We start from the raw sequence: 16,093 nt of genomic DNA on the forward strand, positions 1-16,093 counted from the left end.
GAAGACACCAAGGACTCTGAACCCAGGTTCTTGCTGGCCCCTTGACGGCCAGTAGGGGGCTCACGCTCACAGGTCCACCTGCCGAGGGAGGGTAGAAAAGGAGCTTGGTACCAAAGACTATTGGACCACCATCCTGGAGTTCCAGAGCACTGTCCCCTCTTGGTGCAGAGCCCGGGGTGCGGCCACTAATGTCACCTGTCCTGGAGTACAGGTCAGGAAGCAGACAAGGGGCATCTCTGTGTGAGCCTAGAAGTCCACACAGGTGAGTGGGGGAAGCAGAAGAACATACTGGCTTAGCCTGGAAGGCATCTGGCTGGAAGGGAGTACAGAATGGAAAGATATGCCCAGCCTCCACCATGTCCTGGGGGGAACCAACGAAAGTTTGTGTGGGAGGAAGGGGGAAATAATAACAAAATTTGGGATCGGGGTAAGTATGTTTCTTCTCCAGACTTGATAGTTTCCATAGATGGCCCCAAACCCTCTCCTGTCTGCCTACCCTCTGGCAATGTGACTTGGACAGAGATCTGGGTGAGCCTCAGCAGGCTGCGGCCATGTGCAACATGGAGGCTGTAAGAATGAAGTTTGGGGGCAGTCCAAATGTATAGATGTGTTTTTTGAATGTTCGGTGGTAGGGGGTGGTCAGTGCCTCTAATCCCTGCATTGTTCAAGGGTAGTTGTAGTTCAGGAGCCTGGCCTCCCCAGTCACAGGAGTAAGCATGTGAACCAGGCCTGACCAATCGGAAACCCTATTTCCCTGGACATAACAGTTGAACAAGGAAAGAGCCTGGGACCCCAGCTGAGCCACCCGCCTGTGCTCTTATTTAGGGTTGCTGGGAGATTTGGCTCTTCTCTGGGGTTATTAATTTGGGGCAGCGAGAGCTAGGAACCCATCTTTCCCTGCGGCAGGCGAAAGAACGTGGGAGAAGCCCATACAGAGCAGACGGCGAGGTCACAGAGGTGGAGAAGCAGAAGTAGAGAGAGGAAGAGAGGATGTGACCCAGAGCCTCTGGCCCCAGCAGTGCCCAAATTCCCAATTACAGGAGCCAATAAGCCTCCCTTTTTTCTTGAGCTTGTTTGAATTGGGTTTTGTTCCTTTGAAACCAAAAATCTCAACCAATCTAGATGGACATGACTAAGCCTCTGTCTAAGGATCCTGTCTGACTCTGGGTTCAGTTCCTTTAAGAATCCTCCCTAGATCCCTCTTTGGAAGGGTTCTAACTCAGTGCTAGACTGTTCTTTCCTCTCTATTAGGCTTCGGGCCATTGCCTCTATCTTCTCTGCCACCTCCGACCACGGGCTTGGTGCAGGGATTCCCTGGCTCTGCATTGCTGAACTTGGGCCAGCGCTTCAAGGTTCAGCTGAACCTGAACCTCAGGGTTCAGCTCTTTTGCAGCTGGATAAACCGGGAACACACCCTTCTGCACATGACTCCAAGGATCTCCGCACCTGAACTGCTCATCTGGCCAGCCCTGCCCCAGCGTGCCTGTTGGCTGGTCTTTAGCAAGACCTGGGGCAGAAGCCACCTCCATGAAGGCTCCCTTCACCCTTCTCTGCTCTCCCCTCCCCCCACACAGAAAGCACAATAAGCAGTAGGCTTGATGTTAGAAGACCCGAGTTCAAGTTGTATTCTTGCCATTCCCTGAGCCTTTATTTCCTTGCCTTTTTTTTAAACTGGAGACTTGGCTTCCAGTTTCTTTAAACTGGAAACTGGAGCTGACAGGTAATCCCATGGAAAACTGTTTGGTAGCTATCATGGACTGTGTTCGAAAGAGGGGTCATTGTTTGAGCTTTAGGAGGGCTTCGCAGGGAAGGACATCACTGAGATAGGGAATGGGGGCTCAGGGAGAGGCGATGGCTTGCACACCAGCACAGAAGCATGAGAGATGCCTTAGGGAAATGGAGGGCAGTATGGGGAGGCCAAGTGCAGGGTGAAAGATGGGGAGGTTGGGGAGGTAGGGGAGGAAAAGGCTTTGGAGGTCAACAGGTGGCAAGCAGATCCTGTAGGACCTTGAGGGACTCTCTCTCTCTCTCTCTCCCTTTTTTAAAGATTTTACTTATTTATTTAAGAGAGAAAGAGGATGAGCGGGGGGAGGGAGAGCGAGAAGCAGACTCCCCACTGAGCAGGGAGCCCAATGCGGGGCTCAATCCCAGGACCCTGGGATCATGACCTGAGCCCAAGGCAGATGCTTAACCAACTGGGTCACCCAGGCCTTAAGGGACTTTTAGGAAGCTTATCACACTCACACTGAGGGAAGAGTGGAGATTTCGGAGTTTGACACTGTCAGACTTGCGCTTCAGGAAGATCACTCTGATTTCTGAGGATACCTGGATGGCATGGAGGGCAAGCCTGAAAGCAGGAGGCAGACCAACCTGTGTCAGAGGTGCTGAAGGCCAGGAGGGTACTTTTGAGGATGTAACCCTGGACCTGGACCTGTGCACCCCAAGTAGGTAGGGAACAAGCCTCCCGATTCCCCCAGCAAGGTTTCAGCGGAGAATAGCAGCCCCAAGTTCTCAGGCTCTTGAGTCACCTCCGGAGGTTTATGGCTACCCTGAGGGCAGGTCAGCCTCCTTCCTCTGTCCTAATTGCTTCCTGCCAAGGAAGCTGGCCCCCTCCAAGCGTCCTTGAGAAAATCCTTGTTAATGCAATTGAGTGTTTCAGGAGCAAGCAGTCCCCTCCAGCTGCCACTGCCCCCAGCTCCCTGCAACAAGCAGTGCCTCTCTGGCCACTGTGTTGGGTGGGGGTGGGAGTTGGTATTCTAAGAAAAACACGTCAACACTAACTCCGTTCCAGAAGGTCTCAGGGCCTGGGCTGGTCTCCTTGGGGACGGCGGAACAGGTAACGCATTGCACCCTCCACCAGCAGGGCAGGTGGGACTGAAATTCAAGATATGCTTCACTTGCCAAGCCATGCACCATGGCATGACAAGGCTGTTTATTCAGAAGAACGGGTATACTTTTTCATTAGGCCAAAGGTGCCATCCACTGGCCCAGCTGTGTTCTTATGAGGCTGTTTACACCCAGAAGGGTGTCTTTTCCTAATTTGCACAAAGGGCACCATATAGCTTAATTCATTATAATCCTGGCTCTTGGCCTTTCTCCCCACTCCCCACTATTCACTCTTTGGGGCTCTATGAGCCTTCCACTGGACGGAGGGAGAAACTACATCCAATGCTGTCTGCCATTGGCTCCCTTCTGGGGAAACTGCTCCGCCCACAGGCCCACCTTATCAGCACCTGGTGTGGTCATTGATGAATGGACCAAGGGGTCCCACCATAAGCCAAGCTCAACCAGTCAGATTCTTTTGCTTGAGAACTGGAACTAACTGGTGCAGTGGGGACTTGTCCCCTGCTGGGAAGTCTTGATACAGAGTTGGGGATGCAGCCACTTTTGCAGGGAAACCAAGGAAGTCTGAAGAGAAACCGAGGAAAAGAACACAGTTGCAAATATTGCCAAGGGGAGGAGAGCCTGAGAGGCCCAGAAAGGAGAAGGGTGAGGCCCTATTGTCGGTTCCAGTCCTTCTGAGGCCAAGCCATTCTTGATTTTCCCTCTTCACGGCCCCTTGAAATCTGCTCACCCCTTTCTCTGAACTAGCTCAAGTGGGTCTCTGTTCCACATAACCAGAGTCCTTGCTAGAAAAAGGCCCTCAGGCCCAAGGAGGTTCCTGAGGCACCCCCACTGTTGAGCTCCCTCCAGGCTTCTTCTCCCCCTGTCTTGTATCCTAGGGCTACCTCAGCTTACGGAAGAGCAAGAGCCCTCAGCATGGTCACACCTTTATTCACGGTCAGTGACAAACACACCATACAGCACAGGGTTGAACAGTGAAGATAGTCTCTGCAGCCACAGCCAGGAGCAGCACATGTGGAAGGGACAGGGGCCACACTAGAGAATGAGTTGGGATGCCCCCCCTCTGGCACCCAGCTCCCCCTTCCCCCCAGGCCTCTATACCCCCACAGCCTCCACCAAGCAGGAAGGGCCATATGCCCTGGGAGGCCCAGTTCTGCCCCACCTTCTGGCAAAGGTAAAAGAAAAACCTTGAAAATTTCAGAAAGAAAATTCCATATTATTCTGAGACTTCTTCACAATTATAGGATTTGAAAGATTTTTCTTCAAAAATGATAAAATACATAAGAACTATATTCTTTCTTACACAGTGATCTCTAAATTCAGAACAAAACCTCACCCAGGGCAGATCTTCAGGAAAATTGTTGTTTTAGTAAATTTTTGTGTAAAAATATCTACAGTGTCAGCTTACTACCCTGTGTAGAAACCTCAGCTGTTCTCTCGTTCCCTTTCCTTTCTCTTCCCTTGCCTCCTTCTCTCTCTCTCTCTCTCTCTCTCTGCAGCAGGATGAATTTCTACCTCTAGAAACTGTCAGTAAAAGATTAAGTGCCTTTGCTTATGGGCTTCTATCTTCTTAACTTTTGATTTAAAGGTAAGTTACAGAACCCTGACTACAGCTGAAAGGACCAGAGCAGCCATCTGAAGTGGACCCTGCTGATGGTTTTTAGAGATAAGAAATAAGCGGCTCATCAGTTAGTCCAAAAGGATGAAGGACAGAATGCAGTTAGGAGGTAGATTCTAGAACCTTTTAATTCATATATATTCAGACTTGCTGCAAGAAGATATAAAACTTCAAAAGGAGAGTTTGAATGTATCATTGTTTTCACTCTCTGTATATTTTTGTCTCTGTCAGTCATAATTCAATGTCTCCTTACCATGTGCTCTATGGCAAGTCCCTCAGAGCTGGCACGGAGATCAGAGGCCTGCCTCTCTTCTCAAGGGAGGGCCAGTGCTCTACCACAGGAGTCCCTGAGCACACAGTCCCTGGGACATCCAGGAGCATGTGGGAGCAAGATCTGGCCTGCCTGTGTCTCCTCTCATCAACAAGATGTTGGTCTCAGTTCCCAGCCTGGCTTTATGTGTTCACACCACTGGGTGTGAATTTTTGGCCATGGGATATGTCCAAATCTTGGTGATCAAACATGCTCTCACAGATAGGACTTGCCCACCTGCTGGAGAAAAACAGAAACTGTTCTCTTAGGGAGGAATATGGTGGTAAAGATATAGCAAGATGCTTCTAGGGTGCTTAGTCAGAGGCATCCCAGGACAGCACTGACCTGTTGGCAGAGCTGCCCAGAAGCAGACAACAAGATGCTTGAAAATGTCAGGAGTTCAGCCAACATCCTATTTCTTTTTGGAAGACCACTGCCTCAGAAACTTCTTGGCAGGAAGCTTGTCAAAGACCAAAACTAACTTGGTTTGCCCCACAGTCAACTTGGTATGACTCGGAGTCAGAGAGATGAGAAGGGAGAGACTCTGAAGGACAAAACCCTCTTAAAGCCTTGGGTTCAAGTCCTGGCCTGTGCCACCCTCCTTGCACAAGGGCAGCCCCCCTTTCTGTGCCTCACTTCCCAAGTCTGGAGAAAGGGAATGAAAATCTCTATTTCCCCAGGCCAGAGGATACAATGTGATCGAGCAGATCAAGCAAGCGTCTGAAAGCTGTGAAGTTCTGTGCGATTATATATCAGGTTAGATTCAACATTTGGGGGATGGGAACCCCACTTGGTAAAAAGTCTGGCAGTCTCAGCTCAGCCAAGCTGTTAAGCATCTATGTATCTGTGGTGCTGACTAGTAGCACAAGATACGCCTAATGACCCGCTCCTCAGAGCAATGGAACATTCCTTGAGGCATTACTGGATAAAAACCTGCTGGTTCCTGCCTGAGGATGTAAATTCCCAGCCTCACCACATGGCTGGTCATAGGCATAAGACAGAAAGAGAGTGGCAACTAAGTGGCCTTGCTACCTTCAAGGGCAGCAAGAAGGAAGGGCCAATAGAGCTTGGGACCAAAGGTCAGCAGCCCCAAGAGCTTCCACTTTCAGAGAGGGAGGACAGGTGAGCCCCCAGAAGAGACATGCCTTTCCTCTTTCCCGGAGATACAATCCCACCCCGCTGACTCAGCAATCAATCATTCCCGGCTCCCACCCTGGGCTGACAGCACCTGTGTACAAGACTGTTTTCACCAGCAGCTCAAGAGGAAAACTGCCACTGCACATCAAAGCTAATTTCTGATCACAAGTACAGGAGAAAATAAAGTGAAATGCTTGAAGAAGCAAGATAAGTTTTCTGGCAGTCAAAGCATGCAGCTGTAGAGCTCACTAACCCAAAATCAGAAAAGCAGAAAGCAAAGCCAGTACACCTGGAAGATGATGAATTTACCTGGCACAGTGAGGATTTGGGGTTAGGAAGAGCCTTGCAAATGGAGCACATCCCCAGCACTTGAGGCATTTGGTCCATTAATGCAGTCTGGCAACCCAAACAGTGGCTGGGCGTTTCTCTTCTAGCTTCTTCTGCTTTGGTAGCAGAAAGAACAAGCCCATTCTTGAAACAAGACCTAATCCAGAAAGGAACTACCAAGATGTAGAAGATACACTTGTCTCACTCTTAGCAAACCTTGTTTTTTTCTGTTTCCGCAGTCAGCATCCAGCCAGAGCAAGTGCACGATGAGAGAGAGCTGCCCACCGAGTTGAAAAAGGTCATGAAAAAGGAAGCAGCAGAAGCTGCTGATGGTGACGCCTCAGGACTTAGTCTGATAAGAGGTGTTATTTGGTAAGTTTGCTGGTATTTTCCCTCGTTTTTTCTCAGCTCTCCCTCCCCACCACTCCCCAAGTTAGCATTTTCTATATTCATTTAATCATTTTACAAGAAACCAAGTAATATAAAGTATGTTTTAATATCCTAAACTAATAAAATGACTTTAGCTCTTTTAAAGGGTACTAAAAAAATAAGTATTACACAAATATCAGTGTTTCTTAAACCTTCCACTCACAACTGTTCCTAGACTTCTAAATACCTTTCATTTCATCCCTCTGCAGCTCCGGGTGGAGGTGAGCTGAAGGTATTTCATGGTTCCTTTCAAACTAACTGGCCTCAGCACGCCCGCTGCTCAGCTGTGTGCCATGCTTCCAGCTGAGACTCTGACCACTGGACGTTTGCCTCTCTTCCCTTACGAGCTTCCAGAGGGCACAGAATGTGTCTTGTAAACTACCATAACCTTAGCACCCAGAGATGCCTGGCATTAAACAGGTGCTCAATAAACGTTAGGTGAAGAAAGGACTGAATGAACGCTCCACAGGCTGGGGCCGGAGGGGCCAGGTAGAGTCAAGGGGGCAGGGCAGAGACCACCTTCAAGGAATTTAGGTCCTCAGCAAAGGACAGACCCACTTTGGCCCTTTAACTGGGATCTGTGAGATCACATCTTGTAAAGCGTAATCCCAGGAGGAACAGAATTTCAAAGCAGACCTGCAGCCCCCTTTCCTCGATCCTGCCTCTTGGGGCAAAAGCCATCTCCCTATGCCCAGAGGATGCTGGTTCTGGGCCAAGACGGGGTGGGGCTAGACCACAGAATACCCGAGGATCTGTCTCTTTTCCAGGGTGAGGTGGTCCCTCAAGGATCTCAACTGAGGGGAGCAAGGGCTTGGGCAGAGGGGTGGGTGGGCCAGAGAGTGAGGCTAGAGTACCCCTCCCCCTGAGAGGTCATCAGGTTGGGAGGTGGCCACGCCCCTCCTGGCCAGGGGCCCTGCCCCTCACCAGCCTCTACTTCTGCATGTCACACTGCAGCAGCAGCACAATGGACGGGTCACTCTTGGCCGCCTCCTTGAACTCCTCCAGTGTGATCTGGTCGTCCTTATCCTGGTCCATCTTCTTGAAGATCTTGTCCACACGCTGCTGGGGTGTGAGCCCATCCTGGTTCATGCGCATCATGATCACAGTGCCCACCATCTTGTAGATAGCCTGGTGGGGGTGGGGGGCAAGGGGGGAACTGTGAACACTCACAGTGGGCAGGAATGATCCGGGGTGAATGAAGGGGGTTGGGGATGGGCAGGGAGAACATGGGAGATGGCAAGGATACTGGAAGGTGATGTGTGGTCGTTAAGACTGAATATTTAATGGATATCTCATACCACACATGTCTACAACCCAACTCTTCACCTCCAGCCTGCTCTTCCCCCAGCATTCCCGGTCTCAGTAAATAGAAAATTCAACCTTTTGGTTCAGACCAAAAACCCTGACGCCATTCTTGGCTCTCCCTCATGTCCAATCTTTCAGCAACTCTTGCCAGCTCAAATCTGGCAACAGGTCCCGTATCCAATCACTTCCGCTGCTTCCCCAGAGTTGCTGTGTCCATCAGCTCCTGACTGGCCGGCCGTGGACGCATCCTAACTGGTCTCCTTGCTTCTGCCTTCCTGCGCCCTTAGTCTGTTCTCCACACAGAGAACAGAGCACTGGAAATGGCTTCCTATCTCACTCAGAATAAAGTCAATTCTCTACGACAGACTGTGAGATGCTAAGTGATTGGGTTCCTGGCTGCCTACCTGACCGCTTCCTACCACGCTCCCCTCACTCACTTCTCTCGTACCACTCTTGCCTCCTGGCTACTCTTGAACACTGCAAACATAACCTCACCTCAGTGTCTTTGCATTTACTGTTCCCTCTGCATAGAACACTGTTCCCCCAGGCATTTACATGATTAGCTCCCTCACCTTATTGAGGTTGATGCTCAAATTTCACCCCATAGACTTCTCCATTGCTCTCACTCTCCTTACTCAGCTTCGCCTATCTTCTTCATAACACTTACTTCTTGACATAGCACAGGTTGTTTTCTTGTTTTAAAACCTTCTCCCTGTTTTGGGGTGCCTGGGTGGCTTAGTCAGTTGGGTGACTGCTTTTGGCTCATGTTGTGGTCCCAGGATCCTGGGATGGAGCCCTGCATCAGGCTCCCTGCTCGGAGGAGGTCTGCGTCTCCCTCTCCTCCCTGCTTGTGCTCTCTCTGGCTCTCTCTCTCTATCAAATAAAATCTTTAAAAAAATAAATAAATAAAATCTCCTCACTATAGAATGAGTGCCCTAATAAAACAGAACTTTGCCTGGCACACGGTAGGCACTCAATAGATATTTGTTGAAAAAATAATGAATTAGAAACTTGGGCTCTGAAGTCAAGAGTCCTTGGATTTGACTCAAGAACCATTACACTACGTTTCCTCCTATGTAAAATGGGGCTTCTGTCAGTACCTACTCCATAGGGCTGCTGGGTAAAGCACTTAGCACAAGGCTTGTCCTACACTGCGCCCCCAACCAGTGCCAGTTAGCCACTGGGTCCTGGCAGGCGGGAGGCGGGGACAGGTGGAGTACAGCCAGGACACTCCTGAGGCCCGACAGTAGGGTGCCTGGGGAGGGCTGGAGAGGACCCGCCACGAAAATAGGAGGGGCATCACCCCAGCACAACCTGGCCTCCCGCATCCACCCCCGCGCACCTCGATGATCTCCAGCATCTCCAGGCGCGTGATGCGCCCGTCGCCGTCTAGGTCGTACATCTCAAAGGCCCAGTTGAGTTTCTGCTCGAAGCTGCCGCGAGAGGTGACCGAAAGGGCACAGATGAACTCCCGGAAGTCGATGGTACCGTCGCCGTTCTTGTCGAAGGTGCGGAAGGCGTGCTGCGCAAACTTGGACGCGTCGCCATAGGGAAAGAACTGAGGAGTGAACCGAGCGTTGGGGCGAAGCCACAGCCTCGCGGTCTCTGCGGGTCTCCGCGATTGCGTGGCCCCGACCCCTGGCCGTCCGGCGAGCTCCCTAGGTGGCCTGACCCCGCCCACACCCGCCTGCCCCGCCCCCTGGGGTTCCCTGGCCCCGCCCCCGGCCGCCCTGCCCGCCCACCTTGATGTACAGCTGCTGGAATTCCTCCAGGTTGAGGATGCCGCTGGGGCAGTCCTTCAGGAAGCCCTTGTACCACTGCTTCAGCTCCTGTTCGCTGAACTCGGTGTTCTGAACCAGGTCCTCCAGCACCTCTGGGGCCAGCTTGCTGTTGGTCTTCCCCATGGCAGGGCCTGGGGGACATGGGCTCCCTCAGTTTGGTTCAGGGCAAGGCCCTCACCTCAGCAGCGGTCCCCCAAGTCCCCAGAGGACAGGGTTCCCTTTCTCCACAACGACCCCTCCCATAACAGACCTCACGTTCCCACCGCCAGGATCCCTCCTTCCACAGCAGGGTGGGTCCTCTCCGGTCATCACTACCCTCAACAAGCTCACTTTCCTACAACTAGGCCCTGTCCTTCACACTCCTTCCCATAGGAAGTCCCGTCTCCCTTCCCGCACACGGGAGGGGGTCCCTTCCCCCATGAAGCTCCCCCATGGCAGGGCCTCTTCTCTCCTCACACAGGTTTCCTCTCCACCCCCGGGTCTCAGATCCCCACCTTCTCCCCGACCAGACCAGCGCGGATGCCTCAGTCTTCATCCTCCTTCTCCTGTGTACACCTGGCAGAGCACCCCACACCCTGTGAAAGTCTTAATCCTCTCCTTGCTATTTAGAGCTTTCGGCCCCTGGTCCCCACCCGCCAAGGCAGGCTCTTCTCTGCCCAGGACCTGAGGAAGGTCCCTCGTGTATCCCCCTGGCACCATCTCCCAAGTTCTTCCTCAAGGCTTTCAGGGCCATCCCAGCAGGAAGCTTCTCTCTCCTTCTTCTGTACAGAGAAGTCCTAGCTGATAGCACTGACGACCTTGACTCATCCTGCTTTTCATTAGTCATTCATTCCCTGAGCCTTTACTGAGGCTGACTGTGTGTGCCAGGTCCCATGCCAGTGATGGGGATAAAGGAAATATGGGCTAACCTTCAATAACTCATAATTGGGTCAAAGAGGTAGCTGGCTGATTGTGAAGGCCCTTCAATCCCTGCCAAGGAGCTTGGCTTATACCCATAGAGATTTTTTTTTAAAGATTTTATTTATTTATTTGACAGACAGAGATCACAAGTAGGCAGAGAGGCAGGCAGAGAGAGAGGAGGAAGCTCCCCACGGAGCAGACAGCCTGTTGTGGGGCTCAATCCCAGGACCCTGGGATCATGACCTGAGCAGAAGGCAGAGGCTGAGCCACCCAGGTGCCCCCCGCCCCGCATAGGGATTTTAAAGCAAAGGCTAGGAACATAGCACTCAGTCCACAAACACAGAATGCTTATGTGGCAGATCCTGAACTAGATGCTGAGAGAGAAGGAATGCATTTAGGAATTTTTCCTTTGGCTACAATGTACAAGATGGCCTGAGTGGGGGCAAGTAGAGAACAGAGAGAGGCAAGCTGCATAGTTCAGGCGAGAGATGGTGACACTAGGGCAGAGGCTGTGGAGTGACATAGATGGATGGAGGTGTGTTAGGAGGGGCATCAGCAGGGCTTGGTGACCGAATGTGGGGGTGAGAGGGACAGAGAAGTTGAGGCAGATGCTTAGATTTGGGGCTGAATGGAGAAGTGGTAGTGTTGAGAAGCAGGTTTGGGGAGGATGAAAAGTCAGTCCCCCACGGGAACAGAAGCCCCTTCATGAGGCAGTTTTTGCAGAGAGGTACAGGACCTCCCCAGGATGCATCAGGAGTGAGGCCCTGCCAGGGCCTCAAGGTGGGCACTCTTGTCTGACCTCCATGGGAGGAATATCCTTCCAGGGCCTGAGTTTCCTAGGACATGGCCCTGGAGGTAACTTTGACCTGTCTAGTCTTTTTGGAAGGGCATTAGACCCCGGCCACAGGGTAGCCTGTCATAAAGATACCTTGGAAAAGGAAACCATCAGGTTAGCAGAAGGAATTCCACATCCATAGCCCACCGCCTGCCAGTGTGGCTTTTAATCCTTACTGCTGGGAGTGCCCCAAACAACCAGACCTGAGCTGGGTCTCTGCCACACCCCCTCCCTTGCTCCATGGCTTCAAGTTAGTCATAGGATATCTCTGGGCCTCCTCCACTGGGCCACAGGAAGATCAAGCAGCAACGGGAGTAACAACATCCTCCCCCGCTCACCACCCCCAGAGCATGAGGATTCCTCCATGCTCCCGGGGGAAGAGAGAAGCCGGTGGGGAGGGAGGTATGCTATCTTAGGAACCTGGAATGTGCAGTCTAAAATAGCCACATTAGGTGCAAGGATGACTCTTGGACACCTACGGGCAGAAGAAGACAGGTTTCCCCCTCTGTTGATCCATCCCCAAGTCCAAAGCACACTGAAGTCTTGGGGTATAGTCAAGGAAGCTGGAGAACCCAGAGAGAGAGGTGTCCAGTGGGGGAAGTGAAATCTCTCTAGCATGCTCCCGGGGGACGTGCCCGAGTGTCTGTGTAAGGGGCTGGATGTGGGTGGGAGCACGTCATTTTATGAGATTGCGTATCTGTCAGAGCACATGTGTGTGTGTATACATGTATGTATCATGGTGTCTGTGTGGCTTTTCTTTCACCTTTTTCCTCCTCCCTGTCCTGTGCTCCCTTCCCACAATTCTCTATGTCCTGGGGTCACATTCCCAGCCCAAATCTGGTCCCAGGCTTACTGGACACTATATCTCCCTCTTCATTTCCTCTATTGTTCTTACATTGCCAGTCAAAGTTGGCAGTCCCATCAAGATATCCCCTTATTTTAGTGGAAACTGGAACCCCGAGAAAGGAGAAAACGCTCAGAGTTACACAGTCGGTCAGTAGAAGAATCCAGATGAGCACCCGGGCGGAGTCCATGCCACCTGCCTGGACCACCCTCTCCAAATCATGGCTACTCTTGTCCAGTACAGACTTTCCCCACTCCTGCCTGCCTTCTGGGAAAACCCTAGCTCTGATCTCCCTCTTGGCCCCAGGGGGACCATCTCACCAAGCTTCAGGCCACCATATCTGACATCTAGGAAACATCCATCGCTTGGAATGGCCCAACATCTCCTCTGACTCCGCTCATCTACAATCAGACACTCGCAACCTGTGGCCATCTTCCCTCTCCATCAGCCCTTCCTTCCTTCCCTCCCTTGTCCCACGGCCAAAATGCAATCTTAGTTACCTTTAGTTTCCCCTCTTCCTTTTCCCTAGGTCCGGCTGTCACCAAGTCTTGTTGTTTTTTCTTTTCAAGTGTTTCTAGAACCTTCACCATATCTTCTCTCTCCCCATAGTCAGGGCCAGGGGCACAGCTGACAGGCTGAGGTCCTACACTGCAGCCTAAGGCATGCCCATGGGCTCAGGGGTCTCAGAGAGAGTGCCTTTCTTCTGACTTCTGTGTTCTGAGACAATGTCATATCTGGTTTTGCCCAGAAAATATAGGCTAGAGGTGGACATGCCCATTAGGCCCCTCACACTCTAGAATCCTCTAGAATCTGGCATCATGGTGCCCAACCTGTCTAGCCTTATCTCCACTGCTCCTCGCACAACTATATGCTTTCCAGTTAGTCTTCACCCAGCCAGGACCTATGTCCCTATTGCATAGCTGCTTTCCCTTCCCCTAATATCCCTTCCTCCCATCTGGGCTAATGCAGCTCTCCTCAGCCTTCAGGCCTGGCGGAAGCCCACTTCCTTATGATCAGCCTCTCCCAGCCTGGATAGTGGACAGTCAACAGCATGGATTCAGCATTTGAGGGCTGTGAAAGTGAGCCCCACAAGTGTGTAGACTCCAGAACTCTCTGACCCTCACCCGGTGCTCTAGAATTCCAGAATGGAACCTGATTTGGAAGAGATCTTCGTATTAAGCCTTGGCCCAAGCCAAAAAAAAAAAAAAAAAAAAAAAAAAAGTCCTTTAAGCCTTTTTCTCAATGGCAAAGAGCTTATCCCCTCCTCCTATAGCCAAGTCCTCTTCGGGGCAACCCAGAGAGTGAGGAAAAACATTTTCCCATCATTGAGGTTTCTCCTCTTGTAGCTGCCCCACACCGGTCCTGCTCTCCCCTCTGTGGCTACACAGAACTGCCTGCAGAGACCCAAAGGCCATGTCTGGAACACAGAGATGTTCAATGAATGTCCCTTGGTGGGTTCCATGAGAGGAGCAGAACCCCCTTCTTCCTCCTCGGAATGGCGTCGGGCTTTCTAGTTTATCTGTGTTCTCCTGCCATTGCACCCACTTCAGAGACCATGGAACCCCGACCCGGGAAAGGAAGGGTTCGCCCAAGGCCAACCACAGTAGCAAGGTAAAGGCCTTGGGGGCATGGCGTGTTCTGTTGGAGCTGTGGCCCTGCTGGACATGGGCAGGCTTCTTGCCTACTGCTTGCGGGCTGTCCTTCAGCCGTGAAGGAGATGGCATTGCCTCATACACAAAGCCACGGCCCCTCTGTGCTCAGAGGCTTCTTCCAGAGGGCAGAGCTCGGGGTCCTGAGTTTCAAATGAGGAAGAGGCGGTGAGGGTGGGAGGGATTGAGGGAGGCAATAATCCCACATCCTCACCCAGCTTCAGAGGAGCTGGTGCTGAGACGGTTGCCATAGTGACAACAGCTCCCTGGTCAGGAGATTTTCTCTTTCCTCTCCTCCCTTTGCTCTTCTCCAAGCAGCAGCCATAGCGGCAGCAGCCAGGTCTTCTCCCTGTCCTTAATGAGGGGCAGGGCATGATAAACAAGATGTGGGCCATAGTGACCACCTCCACCGCAGAACTGTCCATGCCACATGGGCTGGTGGCCTGGGAGGGACTCCCAACAGCTGAGAAGGGGTCTGGGCCTGGAGAACATGTGGGAGGGGGAGGCCTGAGTAAGAAGCAAGTCCCCTTGGTGAGGACTAACGCCACTCAGGCCTCTTCTCTGAAATGTCCTAACGGTTCACGGCAAGTGTGAAACGGTCCCATTTGCTCATAATCAGCCACAGAACCAGAGCACGTCAGGGTTGGAAGGCTGTTCAAGACCATCTCATCCAGTCCACCCTCTGTCCTGCCCCTTCCCCATTTCATGAAGGATCAGAGAGGGAAGTGGCTTGGCCAAAGGCAAACAGCAGCTGAGGCAAAGGCAAGATTTAACCCATCTCTTCTGCCTTCCAGATTCAGGCCACCTTAGGGAAAGGAGTGACACAGTCCACATGGAGCTTTGGCAGGTCCTTGTGGAACAGCGGGAAGATAGCAGAGCAGGAGTGACTGGGCACAAGAAGGCCAGAGAGGATCCAAATTAGAAGTGTTTGCGAAGTAGAGTGAGAGAACTTGGTGCCTGTCAGGAGTGAGGGGAAAAGGGAAGTCTGGGACCTTGGCAACACTGACGGACAGGTGTGCTGGGAGGTGGTGCCCCTGGTTCATCCTCCAGCCAGGATGAAAGAAGCCAAGCATGGGACTTCTCCTAGCCCTGGGACCATGTGGAGTGGTTCTGCTGATTAGAGAATGTGAGGAGGAGAACTGGGGGAGGGGGGCGCTTCTTTCCTCTTCCAGATATGCTGTGAGCTCCGGCAGCTTGAAGGGTGGGAGGTGGGGACAGTCGGAGGGGACAGTGTGAAGTGGGAGTAGGCTCTCTGTGGAGGTGGAGGCTGTCTTTGGGGGCAGCGGTCTTGTGGTGTGAAGTGCACAGGGAGCTGCTGGGGGGATGTGTGGGTGGGGGCTATCTGTGGAGGTAGGAGGTTGCCATGATGCTGGGCAAATTACCCATCTCCAAAGGAGAAGGGTGATTGATGCCTCCTCAAGCACCAGCAACACCACACCCCCAGGTGTGTATGTGTGAGTGAGTTGGGGGGCCAGAGCAGTGGGTAAGGAGGCGGCTGGGCCCCCTTCCCTGGGACCCATGGGGCCTGGACTGGGGTGGGAGTCCCCTGCCCAAGGGCGGCCCCCCAGATGCTGCCGCCTATGGGGGGAACCAGGGGTCAAGGATGAATGAGGGGGGCAGGAGAGGAGAATGGGAATGGAGAGTAGAGGGGGAGGGGACAAGGGCCTCTGCCCGGCCCCGCCCGCGTTACCTGAGGCCGCTCGCCGGGTCGCAGGATGGCTCTGAGCCTCGGCGGGCCGCGGGGACCGAGACTGGCTCGCGGACTGGCGGCCGGGCTCTCCGAGGTCCGTACCGGAGCCGCCTCCCAGCTCTTGTATCACTCTGTCTCTCGGAGGCGACAGGATTTGCATAAGCCCCGCCTCATCCCGAGCAGATCGGGCGTTGATTGGCTCCGCTGGGGCGGAGTGGCAGGCGGGGTTTCAGGTGGGGACTGGATGACCAGTGAGGCCCCGCTGCCGGTGCGCGCCCCGCCCGCCCGCGCTGACCTTCTCCGAGTCGCGAGGAAGGGGGAGGGCTGTGCTCCCAGCGGTACCCCGCCCTAGGGTTCAGACCCCGGGCCGCAGTCTGGGGCGAAAAGTGATGATTGAAGTGGATTCGCAAAAACAACCGCACGG

At 52.8% G+C, this 16,093-nt stretch overlaps 1 protein-coding gene and 1 long non-coding RNA gene across 2 annotated transcripts; one reads left to right on the forward strand and one right to left on the reverse strand.

Moving 5' to 3' along the window:
• Nucleotides 1-60: 60 nt before the first annotated feature.
• LOC132002281 (uncharacterized) lies at nt 61-7,480 on the forward strand. Its single transcript, XR_009399794.1, has 2 exons — nt 61-262; nt 6,476-7,480. It is a non-coding gene; the product is annotated as an uncharacterized LOC132002281 (long non-coding RNA).
• On the reverse strand, nt 6,714-15,813 carry HPCAL4 (hippocalcin like 4). Its single transcript, XM_059377395.1, has 4 exons — nt 15,670-15,813; nt 9,713-9,882; nt 9,313-9,528; nt 6,714-7,793 (listed from the first exon to the last, which is right to left on the reverse strand). The coding sequence occupies exons 2-4, from the start codon at nt 9,872-9,874 to the stop codon at nt 7,596-7,598; spliced, it is 576 nt and encodes a 191-aa protein (XP_059233378.1). The 5' UTR covers nt 9,875-9,882; nt 15,670-15,813; the 3' UTR covers nt 6,714-7,595.
• Between the last annotated feature and the right edge of the window lie 280 nt (nt 15,814-16,093).

Source organism: Mustela nigripes, chromosome 14 (assembly GCF_022355385.1).
Source record: "Mustela nigripes isolate SB6536 chromosome 14, MUSNIG.SB6536, whole genome shotgun sequence".
NCBI lineage: Eukaryota > Metazoa > Chordata > Mammalia > Carnivora > Mustelidae > Mustela > Mustela nigripes.

Excerpts from the sequence above, each read along its gene's own strand:
- HPCAL4 (XM_059377395.1), bottom strand. The coding sequence starts at position 9,874 with ATGGGGAAGACCAACAGCAAGCTGGCCCCAGAGGTGCTGGAGGACCTG. Across the intron at positions 9,529-9,712 it reads TCCAGCAGCTGTACATCAAG|TTCTTTCCCTATGGCGACGC; the intron begins GTGGGCGGGCAG and ends TTCACTCCTCAG. Across the intron at positions 7,794-9,312 it reads AGATGCTGGAGATCATCGAG|GCTATCTACAAGATGGTGGG; the intron begins GTGCGCGGGGGT and ends CACCCCCACCAG.